At 40.2% G+C, this 18,508-nt stretch overlaps 1 protein-coding gene across 1 annotated transcript in view; it reads left to right on the plus strand.

Annotated features, from left to right (window-relative positions):
• The first annotated feature begins 576 nt into the window (after window positions 1-576).
• The window catches only part of LOC104960525 (myomesin-3-like), a 32,231-nt gene continuing 14,299 nt past the window's right edge, over window positions 577-18,508 (plus strand). The window contains exons 1-5 of the mRNA XM_010788609.1: window positions 577-727; window positions 2,755-2,881; window positions 8,006-8,110; window positions 12,241-12,394; window positions 13,055-13,212. Of these exons, the coding sequence (XP_010786911.1) occupies window positions 2,775-2,881; window positions 8,006-8,110; window positions 12,241-12,394; window positions 13,055-13,212 (524 nt within the window). The 5' untranslated portion in view covers window positions 577-727; window positions 2,755-2,774. The remainder of the gene's footprint in view (window positions 728-2,754; window positions 2,882-8,005; window positions 8,111-12,240; window positions 12,395-13,054; window positions 13,213-18,508) is intronic.

Raw genomic sequence — 18,508 nt, forward strand, 5'->3', positions numbered from 1 at the left:
TGGTCCTTCTTCTATGTTTCCATTTCTCTCTTTCCTTCTCCCTCTCTCTCCACAGCCCTCTCTCTCCACCTGCTTGACATTTCCAAGCCTTTCATTTCGTATTCTTTGTACCCAGGTGGGATAGTGCTGCCAGAGCCGAGATAAATATATATATTTCTTTAAGTGACATTTATTGAGCAGACATTCGTAGTTCCCCCACCAGTTGTTCTCCTGAGGCTGTTCCAGCTGTATCTTCCAGCTATTCAGGTCATTCTTTCCAGCCTTTCTTATTGTAAAGGGAGCTGTGGTGTCATCTCCAAACCGCTTGTCCTCGGAGCCGTCTGTAAATCGATCTGGGGGACGCTAATGATCTGTGTTTATGTGCCTGTGGTGGTTTTGTTAGGATTGAATGTGTTGTAAAGTCATGTGTGCAGGGGGGGTAGTAGGGGGGTAGGGGGATTTGGGGGGCTGTCATTGGTCTATATTTACCAACTTAAGAATGAGAGAGCATTGTGTTGTCTGCATTCTTGGCACTTTGTGTTCAGGGTCACCCTCAGCGCTTCATCGGGAGAGGCATAGAGACAGGAGAGAGTGAGGTAGACAGACAGTACATCCTCAGAGGTGAGACAGCACGACTGAAGAGGATCTTCAAGGAGAGAGACAGACAGGCAGACAGAAAAGGAAACTGGGATATATCCGTCCTACAGATTTGCACCCAGAGGACTTCACTTGTTTCTTTAAAGAAAGCGTGAGTGGGATTTCCTTTTCTCAGCCTTCATCTCGATCTAGCACAAATGGCACTCAGATGTTTCTGCCTTTCATGGGTTTAGACACACATTAAAGTAATGCGCTATAAAATTTAAAACCACAACGTTAAATGTAAGGATGAAGCATACACTGTGCCTCCAGTACATCTGCATCATGCTGTTAATTATTCCCTTTTCTTTGTATTGTCAGAAGGCATTTTATTTATTATAGTTTCTTCTGAATCTCCAGCTACCTGTTCTTCTTAATGGTCTCGTCTTTTGATGGCCGTAGTGGATGTAGCTTTTAATTACTCTCTAGGGGTGGCATATAAAGCTCCTATCATGTTCACACGACGCCTTCCTCTTCAGAGTGTATAGAAGTAAATCATTTCCCCCCTCTGTTGATACAGTTTTTTATATTATTATCAGAGACCTGGAAACTCAATTGCCTCCAGAGACTGAAAGCTGAACCATGCGTGGTAAAAAGCACTGCTTTGCTTTTGCTCCCTCCGGGGGCCCGAGATCCAGGCCTACACATGGAGACTGATCAATTTTAATGTGCCAGAGTTCGACCTTCCATTAAAAGTGTTCAAACAAACATCTCTCCTTGCGCTACAGTGAACCACAAGATTAAGCAACAGGGGAATCAGCTGGCACATTAGCCTTTTAGCCTGTGAGCTAGCTCGCTTCTGTTTTTTTAGAGAAGTAGCCTAATTGAGGGAAATGAGAAGAAATAGCACATTATGCTTGTTTGTAGCAATAACACAGGTGCTAGTGGGAGTGGGTGAATGAAGCTATCATTCAGCAGCGACCTGATTTTGTTTGTTGGGCGTTCTGCGCTCACTTCCCCAGAGCCGCCGTGTGATTAATGACGGGCAGTGAGAGGGCAGCCGCATGGCGGACCTCAGCTGATGAATTATTAGTGGCTCAGCAGCCCGCAAAGGTTTGATTCATGTAACGTGGGAATAAAACACGACTTTTATTCCACAAACCATACTCTACTCCTTTCAAAACGTTTACAGGGTTTTTGTAAAGAAAAACCTTCTGGTCATTAAACTTCTCTGTTTACAATAACTTCTCTGTTTACAATAACTTCTCTGTTTACAATAAACCATATAAAAAGATGGGTTGTTTTTAAAGTTGAGATGATAAATCATTGAATTCTAAAAGACTAAAATGGATTGGTATTTTCTACAGTCTCTTGTCATGCACAAGCCTTGAAAGACAAACACAAGGCTTGTGCAGAAAGATTGGACTACATTTTCCATTAGTTTCTGACATTTTATCGGCCAAAACATAAATAAACAAACAAATCTAGGCGATAATCTGCAGAAGAAAATCAATAATGAAAATAACTATAGGTTGCTGCCCTTGTTATTTCCAAAGTTCAGTGTTTTCAACAATAGCTTCATATCTAAAGGCTGCGTCTGAGTATTGAATTTCAGATAATGTCCCTCTCCAAAGTGAATTAAAGAGACATCTTAAATCGAAAAACACTTACGGTGGGTGGGTGTGTTTGAGGCTCCAAATGAAAGTCAGGAGGGTGTTGACGTTTGATGAATGATTCTTTTGATGCAGGTTGTAATTGCAGCACATATTGATTCAGAAACATTATGTCATGAGCAACACCGTGCTATGTCGTTGGTTTGCTATTCCCCAGATACTTCAAGAAATCATAAGAATGCCACCTTTTGATAAGGCCAGAATATTGGCTTGGTAAATGGCAGTTTTTCACACCCCTTGGGTATAATTATAATTTCTAATGGATGAAGCTGGAGACCTATTCACAATCCTGCACCACCACAACGTGAATACTCTTTACTCTGTCACATACTGTAAATGTACTATAAAAACATACCTATAATGTCCTTTGAATACAAATCACAACATGTATGTCTCTAGCCAAGGCTGCAGTGTCTACAGTTTAAAGTGAACATTCATTTAGCTTTGAGGTGGCTACAGCCCCTTTAGTCCAGTTGCCTCCCACACACCTCTGCATCCTCACTCCTAGCCTCCCCTACCTCCACAGGTGCCATTTGGGGGGTTACTATGGAAACCAGGACGGTGATGCAGCGTGAGCGGGAGGAGCAGTCGTCCAAGATGTCTCAGAGCATGCAACTGTCCTCCCAGATTCAGAAGAAGACCTTCACCTCCAGGTACAAACATGCCTGTCATGACTTCAGTAGTGGCAGAGGTTTTCAAATTATTTACTGAAGTGATACAACCAAAATAATCTTCATATCATATTCTCATATATGTATTTTGACTCTCTACTGTGATATCTTTACATGTTTTAATGTTCAAAAAGGTCTTTATTTTGTCACCCTCCGTCTGAAACCAGAGCCCAGTCTGCTCTGATTTAGCTAGCTGGTTCTGTTGTGATTGGTCATAGACTTAGAGATGTCACGCCGCTCAGCGTATCACGTACTATGTTCTGGAGCACCAGTCAAAAGAAGCAAAGGTTTTAGTGATGTCACTTTGTTAAGGAAGTAAACAAAGGAGTCAAGTCGAGGCGCTCAGTCCCTTACCTTTGGGACAAAACCGTTTCAGTATTTTCTGACTAAAAAGAAGAAGTATAATCAGTACTCTTTGGTATGGGCTTGTGGAGTTTCACCTGTAATGTTACAACAATGAAAAACATAATCAAGGGTTCAAGGTTCTTTATTCTCAAACTAACATAGCTACAGAAAAATTATCTCGTTGAAAATCTTAGGTCACAGGCTTCTCCAACAATGCAACACAATAATACAGATAAGCAGACAATATTAAAACAATATTAAAATATACTATATTAAAAGTGATACAAAATAAAAATAGTTTTAAAAAAAAAGTGAGAAAAAATTTAAATAAAAAAGAATGTTTATCATGACTCATATTTAGCACTTAAAGCAAAAACATTCTAGTGCAGCATCTCCGTTCAGGAATATTTTAGAAATGAGTTTCTTGAAATGAGGCAAAGTTAGGAGAAATCACTTCATACATATCGTGTAAAGTCGCACTTATGGCTCTACAATTCATTAAAAAAAGGCAGATTCATTAACCAAGCAAAAAAATCTCACCCTCATAGGCAGATTTATTGATGTGAAAAACCACTATGATGTAGGATCAATGGATTAATTGACATGTTGAGAAAGAGATTTGCAAATGAACGTACATTTCAGAAATATCTAAGAACATGTATCAGAAAAATAACTCCACGATTTAGGTTTCTTCCCTAAATGTATACTTTTCTAAATAATAAATTAAGTACATTGTATTTGTGGTATGTTGCTCAAGGTTGTCCTGATAGATCACAGCTACGTTTTTCTTTGTTGTTGAAGGTTGAACAAAGCAGGCTATTTATTAAAGAGGAACATATGGCAGGCTGCTTATTCTGAGCCCAATGAGACATTGCATCCACTCAAGTATACCCTGTGGGCCACTGGCGCTAGCTGTTAGCACAACACATTCCCATAAACAGCATTCACAGACGTAAACACAGTCTGTCTCTGGTTGGGGATAAATGGACACTTCCTGATTGACTGCCTTGAGCAAACACTTCTAATGTTTATTGATATTTCTTTAATGTTATGTGTCTCTCTGCAAAGGTTAATCTGGTAGTACAGTCTACAACTTGTCTGCATGTTTTAGGAGTGAAGATACATGTACTAATATAGCGTGGAGCAGGCCACTAAAATAAACAACTTTTCGTACAGTTGCAATTGCAGTTCAGTGACTTTGTTTATAGTGGTGTTATTGTAGCATGGATATCAGCTCAAGTTACACATTGGAGTCGTTCCAGTCAACCCGTGAGTTGAAAGACAAATATGAACAGCAGCGAGTTGAACTGCAATAATGCAAACATTTTGGAAACACAATAAAACAATGAAGTGGCAGAATAATGAAACAAACAGGCAGCAACTCACATTTAATGTCAGAGTAATAAATGAACTGTCTTTGTCCTGGAGGGACTTCCGAGATGTGAGGATCAAAGTGACTTCCTGACCTTCGAAAGAGCAGTTGACAAAACTTTCCCCTTCAATTTGAAACAACTGCAGACTAGTCAAAGTCAAGGTCAAAGTCAACTTTATTGTTAATCTCAAAATATGTTTGTACACACAGAAAGATCGAAATACTTTTTCCCACAGTCCTGAGGTATAAAATAACACATTAAAATACAAGAACACTCAATAATTACAAAAAAAACACAAAATAACCGTTTACTTCAAGTAAGCAGGATATATACAAAAAAAGGTGATGTGGGGGGGGGTGTTAAAGTCCAGGTCCAGTGGGGGCAGGGTGGAGAGGTGAGATCGAGACTAGACTAGACGTTAAGGTGCTCCAAAAAATTGGAAATTCTCATTTCTATGACAATTGGTCTGCTTATGAGGATTATGTGGTATTATTGAAAGCTCCAGGACAGATACTAAATGAACCTTGGGATTAGTTATATGTATTTTAAGCAATACCACAACCACTTCAATTATACAATGACAATATCTGTATCCCTTTTTACCTCTGCATACACTAACTCACATATAGTACACCTTGTTAGCTTGCACTTTGGAAGAAGACATGAAAAAACCATTAAAATAATACATCTCACAGCAGGCCCATCGGTGCTCCGGGATGATTCCAACTTAATCTAATATGAATCTCTTCTGGACCTGCCCTCCTGCCCTAAGAGTCTCAAGTCAAATATATTTTCAAAGGGCCCCCTGCTGCAGTGAGTTATTATATTTGGCTAACCTGCGGATCTGCCATCTTTACTGGAGAACAAAGGGTATTAGACCAATTTCTCTCATTAGGGATGATGAGAATAGGCAATTATTCCCGTCAGACTTCGTTTTAGCTTGGAGAGAAAGCGAAAGAAGGGATTCAATGTGTACTCAGAACATCCATCATCAGGAGGGCGAATTTAAAAAGGGACACATTTATCGACAGAAGAAAAGAATCCTGTTGTTTATCAAGAAAAACTGTTTAGCCAGGAGTTTGTTTTGTTGTTCTTTGTACAATCCGTATAGGACTGTTGTTAGCAGAAGGTGTTGACATGTATAAAACAACAAGGGCAGAGTATCCAGTTCCTCTCAGATGTTTTCCTCTTTTTTTATTTTCTAGTAATACCAAGTTAATATATTGAGGAAGCCTGTTGTTTATAACACATAAAAACACAACTTCCACTGTCCTTCTCACAGCAGCAGTATCACTATTCGTTTGAGTGCATGGTTGAACATGTGTGTATGTTCCTGTTTAAAGGCATGCCATGTCCCAGTGTGTGTGTGTGTGTCTGTGGGCTGTACTTGTACGACACTGCCCAGCTGTAGGCTCTGTTGTTTATTATTAAACGCCCAGAGCCACTCAACAACATTAAAGGGAACTTGCATTTAACAAAAAGGGAAAAATAAGAAGGAAAAAGCAGAAGTTGTCCTCTGTATAGCGTGAAATGGGGAAATATCCCTAGCTTACAAACAAAATAAAACGAGAAGTCATTTAAATTTGCATTGCCATTGGCAGGGTGGCTTGTTGAAAGTAATGCCTGAGGCTAGAGGCTGGCAGCAACGGTGGTTGGGGGTTGTGTACACACCTGGGTAAATATACAGTTCTGGCACATCGTCTTTGAAACTTGTATTTCTGTATTCATACTTTTAACTGTACATACTTTGCTTCAACGTGAGGCCATAGCATGCTAGTTAGCAAGTTCAAATATCCTCTCACTGTGTAATTAACCTTTAAAAGAGCAACCGTCATTCGAGGATTAAGGCAGAGCAGAAGTGAATGTCTCTCTTGTTACAAAAATGCCTTTCATGGTCTCAAGTGACCTTGTCGCCAACAACAATTGCCCCTCTCCTGCACATAGATGAAGTCAGCTCAGTCTGATTGTGGGCGCTTTAAATTGAGAGCTCATGCTGCAGTGTGGGGTCACGCAAGTGTGCCCACGGTAGAGTGTGTGTATATTATGTGATTGTCTGCATGACTATGATGACGTCGTAAAGAAAGAGACAGCAGCTGTCAGTGCTTTTGATTTAGAATCACTCTCCTGCATGTGTCCAGTGACGGCTCTATGTCTGGTTCATCATGTCTAAGTGCATCAACTGGAACACACCCAGCTCTACCACCAGTTGTCACGGACACATTGTGGATTAAATACTGAACATTGCATGCTATAATGCCGCACTAATTAAAATTGCCATTGTACCATGAACGACCTACTGGGTCACGTCCAAAACCCCTTTGGCTCATAAACAGCACATTGTCATCATTTATCTGCGTGGGCACATCAGCAGGCCCTGTTCCCCCTGATTATATAAGCTCTCTGAAGACAATAGCATGTGTGTTTGTATACCAGAGAGTAAAAGGGGAACACTGACAGAGGAGAAGCAGCTGATGATGGTCCAAACATTTATTGCACTTGAGAGAAAACAGGTCACCACTACCCTGCAGTATTTTATCTGCTGCTTTGCTTGGGTGAATACAGAAATGTAAGAAAACATTGCACCATGATGGAAAACAATCTGAAAAGACAACACAGAGAGTTATGCTCAGCAGACATGTGACACCCGCACTGACTGTGTAACTGACGTCTTCTTGAATCTTATGTGTCGAGAAAAGATGGTTGAAATTAAAATACATTCACACCTGAATCTGTAAATTCTGTTGTAATGTTTGAGAAAACGTTGTTTATACTAAGCAGTAACAAATCTGCTATGCCTCACCATGAACCACGCTGGCTGGCTTTCCCCCTGAGCCGCGAAGATTGACACAAGGGCGACAAACAATATTGACATCGCACTTTAAAGTGGGGTCTGTCTTTTATGGATTCTCACTTCTTTGCAGTTTGATTTTGGTCTGCCAATGTTTACCTTGCTCGTACTTCAAAACAAGAAGAGAGGATACACAATATCCATTAAAGCTGTTTTTCAGTCTGGAGATAAGGTAAGGTAGCAGTTGCTAATTTTAAACTGAATCCCTGGAGTGCTTGAATAAATGATAGTGTGTATATAATGTTTGCCTACATTAACCGGAGCTCTGTGTGATGTACAGCCACCTCTGCTGCTCACACTGAGAATAGGAGAATCGCTGCTGCTTTCTAGTGGCAGAGGAGGATAACAGGCTGATGGATTTGAGATTGGATAATAAACCAAGACAAAATGAATAGGCATGCTAATGTGAACACTCAGTCCTTCCATCAGCAGAAACAATAACTGTGAAGGATGACAAGAGAGAATATCAATTTTGGAATCTTTCACCGGTGTAATTTGATGATATGCAAGATGTTGAATCCGGCTCTATTTTCTCAACAGTGATGAGGACGCCTCCTACTCTGATTTGTATCCCATCATCCCCGCTGACCTGATGTCCGTCAAGGAGCTCCTGGACATGGACCACCTCCCCCGCCACAGGACATGGTGAGAAATATGATCCAGCAGAATATATTGGCTCGTGTTTGTCCTCGTTTAAGACTTGCTCTGATGACATGGATCAAAGCCTCTACTGTGGTGGATGTAATTACATACATCACAATATTAATATAGAGTTTGATGGAATAGATATTCTGGAAAATCAATTAAGAAATTGTTCATGGGTGAAATAATCAGCCATGAGTCTCTTGAGTATCTCAGTGTTGCATTAATCTTAAAAATGTTGCAATACAACTTAGCCTTATACACCATGAGTAGTTAAAGGGACAGACCAACATATGTTATTATATATATGCCATCTTTAACAAAAGTAATAGTTTAGTATTTTATAAATACGACAGGGATGCTTTTTATAAACGTCTAATAGCCAAATCAATGCATGAGGCAAATTACGGCAGCTGCAGATTGATTGAAAGTAAATCATAATTGTAAGTTGCAGCTACATCTAATGGCCACCATCTGCGTCTCTTATTCTGGGCACATTATTTGTATTCCTCATTTTAGTTTGTAATCTGTTGTGGGCGCACAATGGGCGACAACTGCGGATGAGTCTCATTTTGTTATGCTGAACATAAAGGACTTTAAACATGGCTCCACTTTTCTCAAGAGGACTTCCTTCCTGGATGATGTGTAATATAATTCTGCCTCTCCATCAGTAGTCAACACCACATCCTCTCTCTCCACTTTACTTGAGAAAGTGGAGTGGGTCAGACTGCTGCTTTGCCCTGCAAGCCATTGACAGCACATGCGCTCCTTTGCCGTCAGAGAATCTTGATAAACAGTTGAACTCAGAAGCAGTTCTTCACTCGTCCCCGCCTGTAAAAGGCCAGCTGGGGACGTCTCAGCTGTCTCACGGGTGTCTTGAAGCCGATAAGCTATAACCATTGTGTCCCACTGAAGGAGCTTTTGTATTTTCTTTAATGGAAAAGAGAAAAGAGCCACACATCCAATTAGATAAAAAAAATTATTATACATGGACAAATAGAATATCTTTGTTTCTGTTTGTGTTGGCCAGAGAATGAAAAGGTAGTTTGAAGACATTATGGACTGTAGTTTTACTTTAAAAAAAATGTTAACTGTATAAAAAATGTATCAAGAAAGTAGTTCACTAATGACATATATGTAAGATGCAGCCCGAGGATTAAATTGCTAAAACAGTCAACTCTATTGAACTCTCTAAATAATAATAAATAATATAATATAGGAAATATAAATCAGATGTTATTACCCACAGAGGTAACAGGCCAGCTGAAAAATGAACCAACCAAATCTGCATGTGGCTCGTAGCTGGATTTAATTTGCTGCCAACTACAGAAAGTCTTTAACTTACTAGTGAACCAGAATCTGAGAGGATTTTGTTGACAACTCGTATTAGCCATCTTTAATTTTTTAGGGTTTCTTATGATCATGTTGTGAGGACAGGATTACCGCTCAGTTGTCATGGGGGGGATTTCATATATCTAAAAATAAGTCCCAGAAAAGTGAGGTTTAGGTCACTGAGAACAGGAAATGAGGGGATTTGTACCTCCTGTGACACGATTTGATTTACCAAAATCCTTTTCCTCGGAGCACCTTGTCCTGTCTGGGTCACGTAGTCCATCGGTGGTGGGACTCAGCAGCACCTTGACATTTGGGGGCATAATGTTAGCCTCTTTCCTGTTCTCTAATCCGTTCGGAAATAGATTCAACTCTCAAAAGAGATTTGACATCTCTGATGTAGACTGTGTCATCTACGCTAAAAAAAAAAAGAGATATATTTTTCTTGAAGCCTTAAAACGATGCTTTAGCTGGCAAGAGTAAATACAGGGCCAGACAGAGGTCACAATGTATTAAAGGAGAAGAAGTTGCCAAGGAGGGAGAAGGCAGGAAGTTATTGAGGGAGCAATCGTCTTGAAAGACAAAAACACATCTGACAGTGATGAGCCTCAGCTGTGGCGAAGTGGACCTGCCAAGTCTGCATCTTATTCCATCTTCCATGCTCACACCACAACCCTCCATCTCATCATTCCACTTGTGTCACCTTCAGATATGTCATCTACCTCTTTAACTATAGCAAGGACGATTACCTCTGAAGTGCAATTTCTCCATCAATTCTTCACAACTCTTATCCCACTCAGAGACAAACATTGTGTGGATGGATATTTTAGACCGGAGGCTGGAGATGTAGTAATGCTCGACATGATTGACTCCTCCCAGGATAAGAGCGGAAAGACGGAAGGAAGAAGCTCCCGCGGATTGGCACACTGGAAAGACCTGAGTGCTGGAAGATGGCGGAGCATGACATTTTGTTTTGATTTGTGTGGAAATGAATGTGCTAGATCTTTCTGTGCTGGCAAGTGGGGCTCCTATTGCACATTACTATACGACTCACATAATGGTTTCTCTTCTATCATCTCCTTGAGGTAAGGGGGTAACATGTCAATTAAGCAGCTGACTCATGCGTGGCTATTTTGTCTTGGCAGGAGATTTTTTTGCTGTTGTTCGCACCAATACGCAATATTAAAATGTCCATTTGGAGCAATAATGAAACCATAAAAGCCTCTCATACCCACTGACTTGATGTGTTCCAGCAGTTCATTCCCCCAAGGCTTAAAATCTCTGAGCCCACAGAGATTACAAATACTGACAGGCACACACACTTTACTAAATGAGCCCGTGGCAGAAAAAGTCAAAATCATGTTTCTGAGCCCCCCGAGAGTGTGAGTGTGTGTGGGCTAGCACTTGTCTGCATATGCATCTAAGCATGCATGCACATATTCATTTGCATATATATCCATGCCCTTTGTGCACCGTTGAATTACTGCAAGCATTTGTAGGGCCATTCATGCTCTAGTGGCCCTCGAAGCTCAGAGTGTGTGAATATTTAAGATTCTCTCTCTCCGTTTGTTGTGGCAATGTGTGTGTGAAGTATATGTTTGAATAATTAAGCCCTGGGGAATGTGAACCAAAAGATGCTTTGGGATACGCACCCCTCAGGCAAAGAGAGAGCAAGGAGTATTAAAACGCTGCATTTAAAAAGGCAGACCAAATTCATAATTGTGTGTGTTGAGTGCGCATACACTTCATGCATATGGATAAACTGTTGCGTGTGTACACCAGAGAATGTGCGATGCCATGTACATATGGATATATATTCACAGCTACAACATACAACACACATATACTGTATATTATAGACTACCAGAGGGCCTTCTGCTTTTGTTTGACAGCCTTCTCATTCAGCTCAGAGCACAGCTTCAACAGCAGTAGAGCTGTGTTGCCTAACGATCCCAATATAACTAAGACGTAAATCAAAATCACGCCTTAAACCACAGTCCAGAGTTATGACAAATGCCCTACTTAATATATCACCTCGCTATCATTGCAAAGAATGACTACCTTAGTTTCTACTGCGTGAATAGACTATCATCATGTCACCAACTTGATGAAAGAGAATGTCAAGGATGTGACACATGTGGCGACACAGCAGAAATGTTAACTGTCCACACCTGAGGGAATCCTGGAGAGGCACACATCGCTTTTAAAGTACCAGCCGCACGCCTCTTCACAGTGATGCGAATCAGCAGTGGCAGCAGGGCTTCATATTCCACTCTAACTTTCCAACTTTGAGACGTGTGTGAGGATGGTGCTCATGTGAAATGACACGTAGGCTTAAATGGAGCAGCAAACAACCCCCCTCCTCATCACTGAGCCTTCTAATACAGACTGCCAAATATCATAAAACTAGCATTTGCCTGCAAATGGACTGAGATGGGGAAAAAAGGTTTCCATGACAAAATAAATCAATGTTAAATTGCTGTTTTGTTTTTCTCAGAGGTCGATCCAGGTTCTTTTAAACCTTGTTGAATAATTTGTCTGAATTGCTGTCTCCACTCTTGTCACCTCGTCTAATGGAGGTCTGAATTATTTGGACAGCCTTATTTTTAACTGAAGCTAATTACTTCACATCAAGATTTGGTGTAACATGTTGTGCACCTGAAAATAAAAATGTCCACCAAACTGAATTTGTAGTTTGAATTTTGTTGTGTTAGCATCAAGTCTGGAACAATCTATGAGTTCTGCTTGCACTAAACAGAAAATAAATAGCCCTGAGTATATATTGTCCCATGTTCCACCAGGGAATTCCTGAAGGAAACTCTGGCTGCTAATAAGGGGTATCGGAGAGATGAGTGGACCATGTTTGGGAACGAGGCTGAGAAGGTGGAGCTGGATGTGATCAGGAACCAGCGAGTGTTACGCAAACGCGTTGACACCATGGCACTTCGCAAGCAGGTAAAAGTTGAGTGTTGGTCTCAGGAATAACCTGTAACAAGGACTGCTTTGTCAACACAATATTACCTATTCATCATGTTATTAAACCTGCTCAATTAATAAGCATTGTTTGGTTTTACTGCAGTGGAGAAGAGTATTAGCTGAGTTTATTAACATCGGTTCAGTCTGATTCTTGAGTCTGATTTGTCACACGTGATCTAAAATGTGTTGTAAACTAATGAGAAAGAATACGCTTAAATGAACATGGTTCAGGTTTCATTTCCTATTACTAAAGAGGAATATGTATTTAGACTTTGCCTATGAACAAACAAACAGTCTCCATTTCTTTAAGACAGGCTACAGAGTGGAGAGTGGTTAAATCTAGTAGTGACCTAGTTTATTCAACTTTGATGTATCACAGATAAACAATATAATATTTGTTTAGTGGTTGGTTGGTAAATATATACAATTTTCACTTCTTGTTTACGAGTTGGTTTTTCTCCAGCTTCACATTATGCAAAAAGTTACTTTTTATGTTAGTGTTTTTCTCAGTCCATTTTAATAAGTTGCTAGGCATTTGAATGCTGGCTTTGGAAAAGAAAGTTTACTTTAGAGTAGCAGCACATTATGTTTCTCTCATCTGCAAAATCTTCTATTTATTTGTATCTATCTGGGCTCCAGGCACAAAACAAGGCGTCTGCCCACTTGAGGTACCTGGAGCGTCTGAGTCAGAGGGCCCCAGACTTTGCGGTCCCCCTGAGGGCCCACACAGTGTGGGAGGGCATGACCGTCACCCTGTCCTGTATCGTCCAGGGCTGCCCGCCCCCAAAGGTCACCTGGTAAGAACTTCTGTCTCTGCTGCTGTACTGGACTATATTATGTTGGCCTCTATTGGCCTATGGTGATTTCCTTTTCCAGCAGTTTATATTAAAGGCTACTGCTTGGGTCGTAATGCAAACTGGAGTCATTATAATTTAGTTTCACGCTTGGTTAGATGAGGTTAGAGCAGAAAAAAGGCCGAAAGTAATAGCTTTCAGGGAACAACTATAAAAGATGTATAGGACTTCTTAATACTCTGTATTAGATCAGTAAATCAACTAAAAAATAATTACAACTAATTCAATAGATAACCAGTAATTCCTCACTTCTTCATTGTAACCATTTGGTGTTGCTTGATATCATTGCAAATGTAATATATTTGGGTTTTTGACTATCGATGGAAAAGCTTAGGTTAAACACCTGCAAGTTATCAATATAAAGTGTCAAACTCAAAGTCGATGAGTTGCTTGCATAATTCAAAGTCATGACACTACAATTCTGAACCCTGAATATCGCCCTCTGCATTAATATGAAATCACCTGTGTTAATTCAGGCAACGAGCCAAACTGTCGAACTTGATACTCGAGCTGCTGTGAGACTAGTTGATGAATAGACTGAGCGTGCCTGCCAAGTATTCATGAATCTAAGCTGAAATGTAGATAACCTGATGCTTGTGGGCTTAACCATCCCATATGGGACCTATCAAGCCCAATAAGCTGCCCCGCACAAGACAGAATTAGAGATCAAAGGGCCCCTCTGGCTGTTATAGGTTGCAGTCGAATAGTCCAAAATCAGCTCCTAACGTCTATCCCTATCGTCTATTCCTTGACCTCTGAGTGAAACGTCACGGGGTTAAGGGATAGTGGATAGGAGAATTCAAATGGACTTAGGAGAAGAGACTGCGGTACTTTAGAGAATCCGACTGCACTTTCACTATCCGACGTGTTTATGATGCGCCAACGGACATCATAAATGTGCGTCTGCTGCTGTGGGGAAACTATGGAAACTACAGTGTTCTATAGAGCGGACTACAACATGGATGTTTAATAAGAACGAGGGACTCATCTAGAGACTCTGCACCGTGCTCTGATGCTGTTGTTGTGGACAACAGAGAAACATATTCTTCATGACCAAAGTTGGAATTGAAATAAAAAAGGAAAGTGAAACTTTTGCTCGTCACCCTCTCCCTCCGGTCTACATTAATACAAATGATCCCTATACGTATGAAAAGATCTTAAAATCAATACAAATGTATTTATTATAAATGTTAGTCCTTAACATCTATCACTGTGTATATCACCATTCAAACATCTTTTAAAAGTTGAACAAACCCCACACAGCTCAGTGAAATGTTGACTTTATTTGACAATTTCAGTAAAAACTAATGTTCATATTTCTCTTTTTGATTATAATACTGATGAACATTCAAAACAAAGCACTTTGGTAAGTTACCACATTCGTTTTAAAAAGCATAATAAGCACCGTAACTTTCATGATATAATTTCTCGGTTGTTTCCGTGAACGGCCGAATGTTGTGTGACGGCAAATGCTGCGGCTGCAAAGCATTGTGGGGCAGCATTTTCTCCTCTCCTTTCGGTGAGGGATCTCCAGTGGTTCCTAAGCTAAAGGAGGTTATCAAAGTTTGAAACCTCCTTTCCTTTCATTTAGAGAATTGGAACGGCACATAACATGGCTGCCACTGACATACTTCCGGGTCATTTCACTTGGTTAGGAAGGTTCCTAAGCTAAATGGACTATTGGAACGCAACCCGGACCTGGGGGGACAGAGCCTTCTCCGTCGCTGCCCCCTCCCTCTGGAACTCGCTCCCACAACCCATGAGAGACTGACCTCACCACCTTCAAAACACTCACAAAAACTCACCTCTTCAATCTGGCTTTTAATGTGTGATTGTTTTTGTATTAGCCTATTTGACTTGAACTTTAACTAGCCTATATATTTATTTGTTGTTCCTTTCTTTTCTTTTCACCATATCTGTAAAGCGTCTTTGAGCACCTGTAAAAGCACTAACAAAATAAATATATTATTATTATTATTATTATTAATCACTCCCCTTTGAAACTGTGTTTTTTTATTTTGTACTGACCTATAGTATACACATTGGAAGGACTTCTTAACTTATTTTATATACAACTAATATTGCATAGATGGAAATATTTGTTTACAGACCAAACCGTTTGAGACCCACTGAGATAACTTAGACTAAAGTTTACAATCTAGTCACCCAGAGTCCTTTACCTCCCTGAGCTGACGTTATCTCTCTCACTCCGACAGGAGAGAGCTCTCCCTCTCCTTACTGTTGAAACAGCTTCTAATCTCCGTTATCTCCGAGCTAGCACCAGACAACAACCCCCGTAACTCTAGTCTCTCTCTCTATCTGTCTCTCTCTCTTTCTATCTCTCTCACAAGATGTGCTCGTGCCACACACACACAGATGCTCCTCCGTGACGATGACCGCTTGTGTAAAAAAAAAAAAAAAAACATTTAAAAATTGCCATGGTTACGTTAATGTTAACTTCACCTTAACCCTCTGAAGTCTAAGGGTATTTTCTTGATTTTTAGATGTTTCCTGGAATCACCTTTTAAATGTACTTCTTAACTTCTAACATGGCACCCCATGTGTTACATATCAAAATGTTCAGGGCAATCTCTGGTCTTGCTATAAATGCAAATTACTCACCTTAGAGCACTGTGTGATGAGATAAGTAGCTCTAAAGCTTAACATTTGACATCCGATTTTCGGAAAATCTTCAAAAGTCTTGTGAAAACACAAATTTACTAACTTCATCCAATTGGTGTTTTAGATTTGGTCACAAAAGTCTTAGGATCACACAAGTAGTGAAATATTTTGATTAGACTGTATATAAATGTGTAATTCATGTCTAAAATGAAAATAATTAAATTCGAAATTTTAGTAAAACAAGGTGTTTATCAATCTACTTTTCACCACAGCAGCGGACAGGGAATAATGACTTCATATTACATACCAAGGTTCATGTGATGTGTACAAATTGAGCATTCCAACACTTTTTTTTTCAACCACAATTTATTATAAAAATGTTTTTTCTATTTATATAAATATACAGAAAACTGGAGAAATCTCACTATTTACAAATATTGAACATCAGAACTTTCAACCAACTATTCATTATATAAATGTCAAGACAGTGTCGAAGGTCTTTGTCTGTCTTTCCAAGACAGTAGGTCTGGCTGCTGTGTAGGTGGGGGGTACAAGTGCTATACGAGACCTCCACGGAGACCTAACTTGCTGGCTGGGTGAAGGTGATGGCTTGGGTGGAGCTCTTTGTGCTAAGCGTGTATCTTGAGCCTGGTGGCAGCCACAGATTGGAGGTGGAGGCAGCTGTAGTGATTACTGGTCTGCTGGCTGGTCCTTGTGGTGATAGCTCTTGGTGAAGCCCTTTGAGCGACGGTAGAATCTTGACCTGGGGGCAGGCTGAGGGTTGGGAACCGAAACTCGGTTCCAGATGAGAGCCGGAAAATGCCGGGTACCGGGGTACCCATACAAAATACACAATTTAGCCAAAATAAATAACTCAGTTAACCTCTAATCATTAACCCATGGTTGTATAATTGAGTTAACTCCGTGTGTTGCTGTCTAGCATACATAACACCTGGACGGGAAACGTTACTCGTGGATGGGGCTACAGAGCTACTAGAAAGACAGTCGAACCCGCTGCCATTCCTCCGGTCTGAATGTGGGTGTATGAGAGGACGGAACATGACTTACGTATAAATAAATAAATAAATAAATGTGTAAATAAATGTATGGAGAAATACAGGAAAAAATAAAGTATACGTAAATAATAAATACAGGAATAATAAATGACGAAAATAATACAGAATAAAATAAATGTTGAAATGAATACACAAATAAATAAATAAATGCATAAATAAATATGGAAATAAATACACCAATGTATAAATTAAATAAATAATTAAAAGTCGAAATAAAACAGAACACTCGTTATTATATATCTTTATTTATTCTACATTTACGTGAGCCATACATTTAATTTATTTATTTTATGTGTCTGTATGCTAATGAGGTGGGCGGTCCAACGCTCAGTCTGAAGCAGGATATCGCAATTTTGGGAGCCAGGCAGAAGCCAATAGATTCGTGGCAAGTCACATCTTGATACATTCTGAAATGTCAGTTACACCCAACGGCAACTCGAGCTAATAATGGCTTCGGCTGGAAGGGGCGCTAGGCACGACCTATCTGCGGGTGCGGCCTAACAGGCCTTTTTGAAACTGTAGTGCTCATGTTAGTCTAGTGTAAGACTGAAAAAGATAAACAAAACAACAGAAAAAACAACATTATGATCAAGTAGCAACAAAACTAAGATCTGCTGAATGTTAAATGCCATTGGTACAGTTTTGTAACCATATGTGGTCACTCTGGTTATGTTTTTGTGCTCACCAAGCGACCGCTTACGCAGCAAGTTTCGTCTCCTCTCATCCGTTACATAACGGCGGACCAGTCCCAGAACACCAGTGGACGGAATAGGTCTTTGACATCAAACTATTTCGTAATGCAAATCCGAAATCGTGTCACTAAGTTTAATATCGCATATGACAAGTATATTTGATTCCAGTTTCTGTCCACCAGCTTTGAAGGAGGCAATTACTATGAATAATAAGTGTGTGAGCTAATGCTAACCAACATTTCCCCCCTGAGATTCTCGTTTGAATCATTATATATCCTTGGCACTCGCAATATTGCTTATCTTCTTACTTGATCCTAGACCGAAGTTTCAAGACTGTTTTGCACTACATGAGCAGGGAGGAGGGCAGGCAGGGCGGCAAACCTTTCCTGGTCCTGACACACCTGCATTCTTATATACCACTTTAATTCTGTTGCCTGAGGACAGAATGCAGCCTTAGCATCCCCAACCGATTTACGCCCAAAGAAAGACCTCGCTGCTGCTGGTTTAGGGGAAAAACGGGCTTCACATTTAAGGTCTGCAGTCATTAGAAACGACGATTATTCAAACTGCTTTTTCTTTTCTGATGATATATTTATGGTAATGTACATTTTTGAATATATAAATATCATTGGAGTTATCCTCAACAATCAATAACATCTATCTTTATGTTAGATCTCTTATGTGTATCATCCTATTTCCTAGGCAGCACATACAGTTCAACATGAATTCCTCGAAGTTCTTGATGGATGCCTATCCAAAACTGCGGAACGGCTGCAACAGTTTCGATGTTGCTAAAAATATCTGGCACTACGAGAAGGTCGCCACTTGATTGTGATCCCCTTGTCCCAA

Source organism: Notothenia coriiceps, unplaced genomic scaffold, assembly GCF_000735185.1.
Source record: "Notothenia coriiceps isolate Sejong01 unplaced genomic scaffold, NC01 NC01_scaffold00001407, whole genome shotgun sequence".
Classification (NCBI taxonomy): domain Eukaryota; kingdom Metazoa; phylum Chordata; class Actinopteri; order Perciformes; family Nototheniidae; genus Notothenia; species Notothenia coriiceps.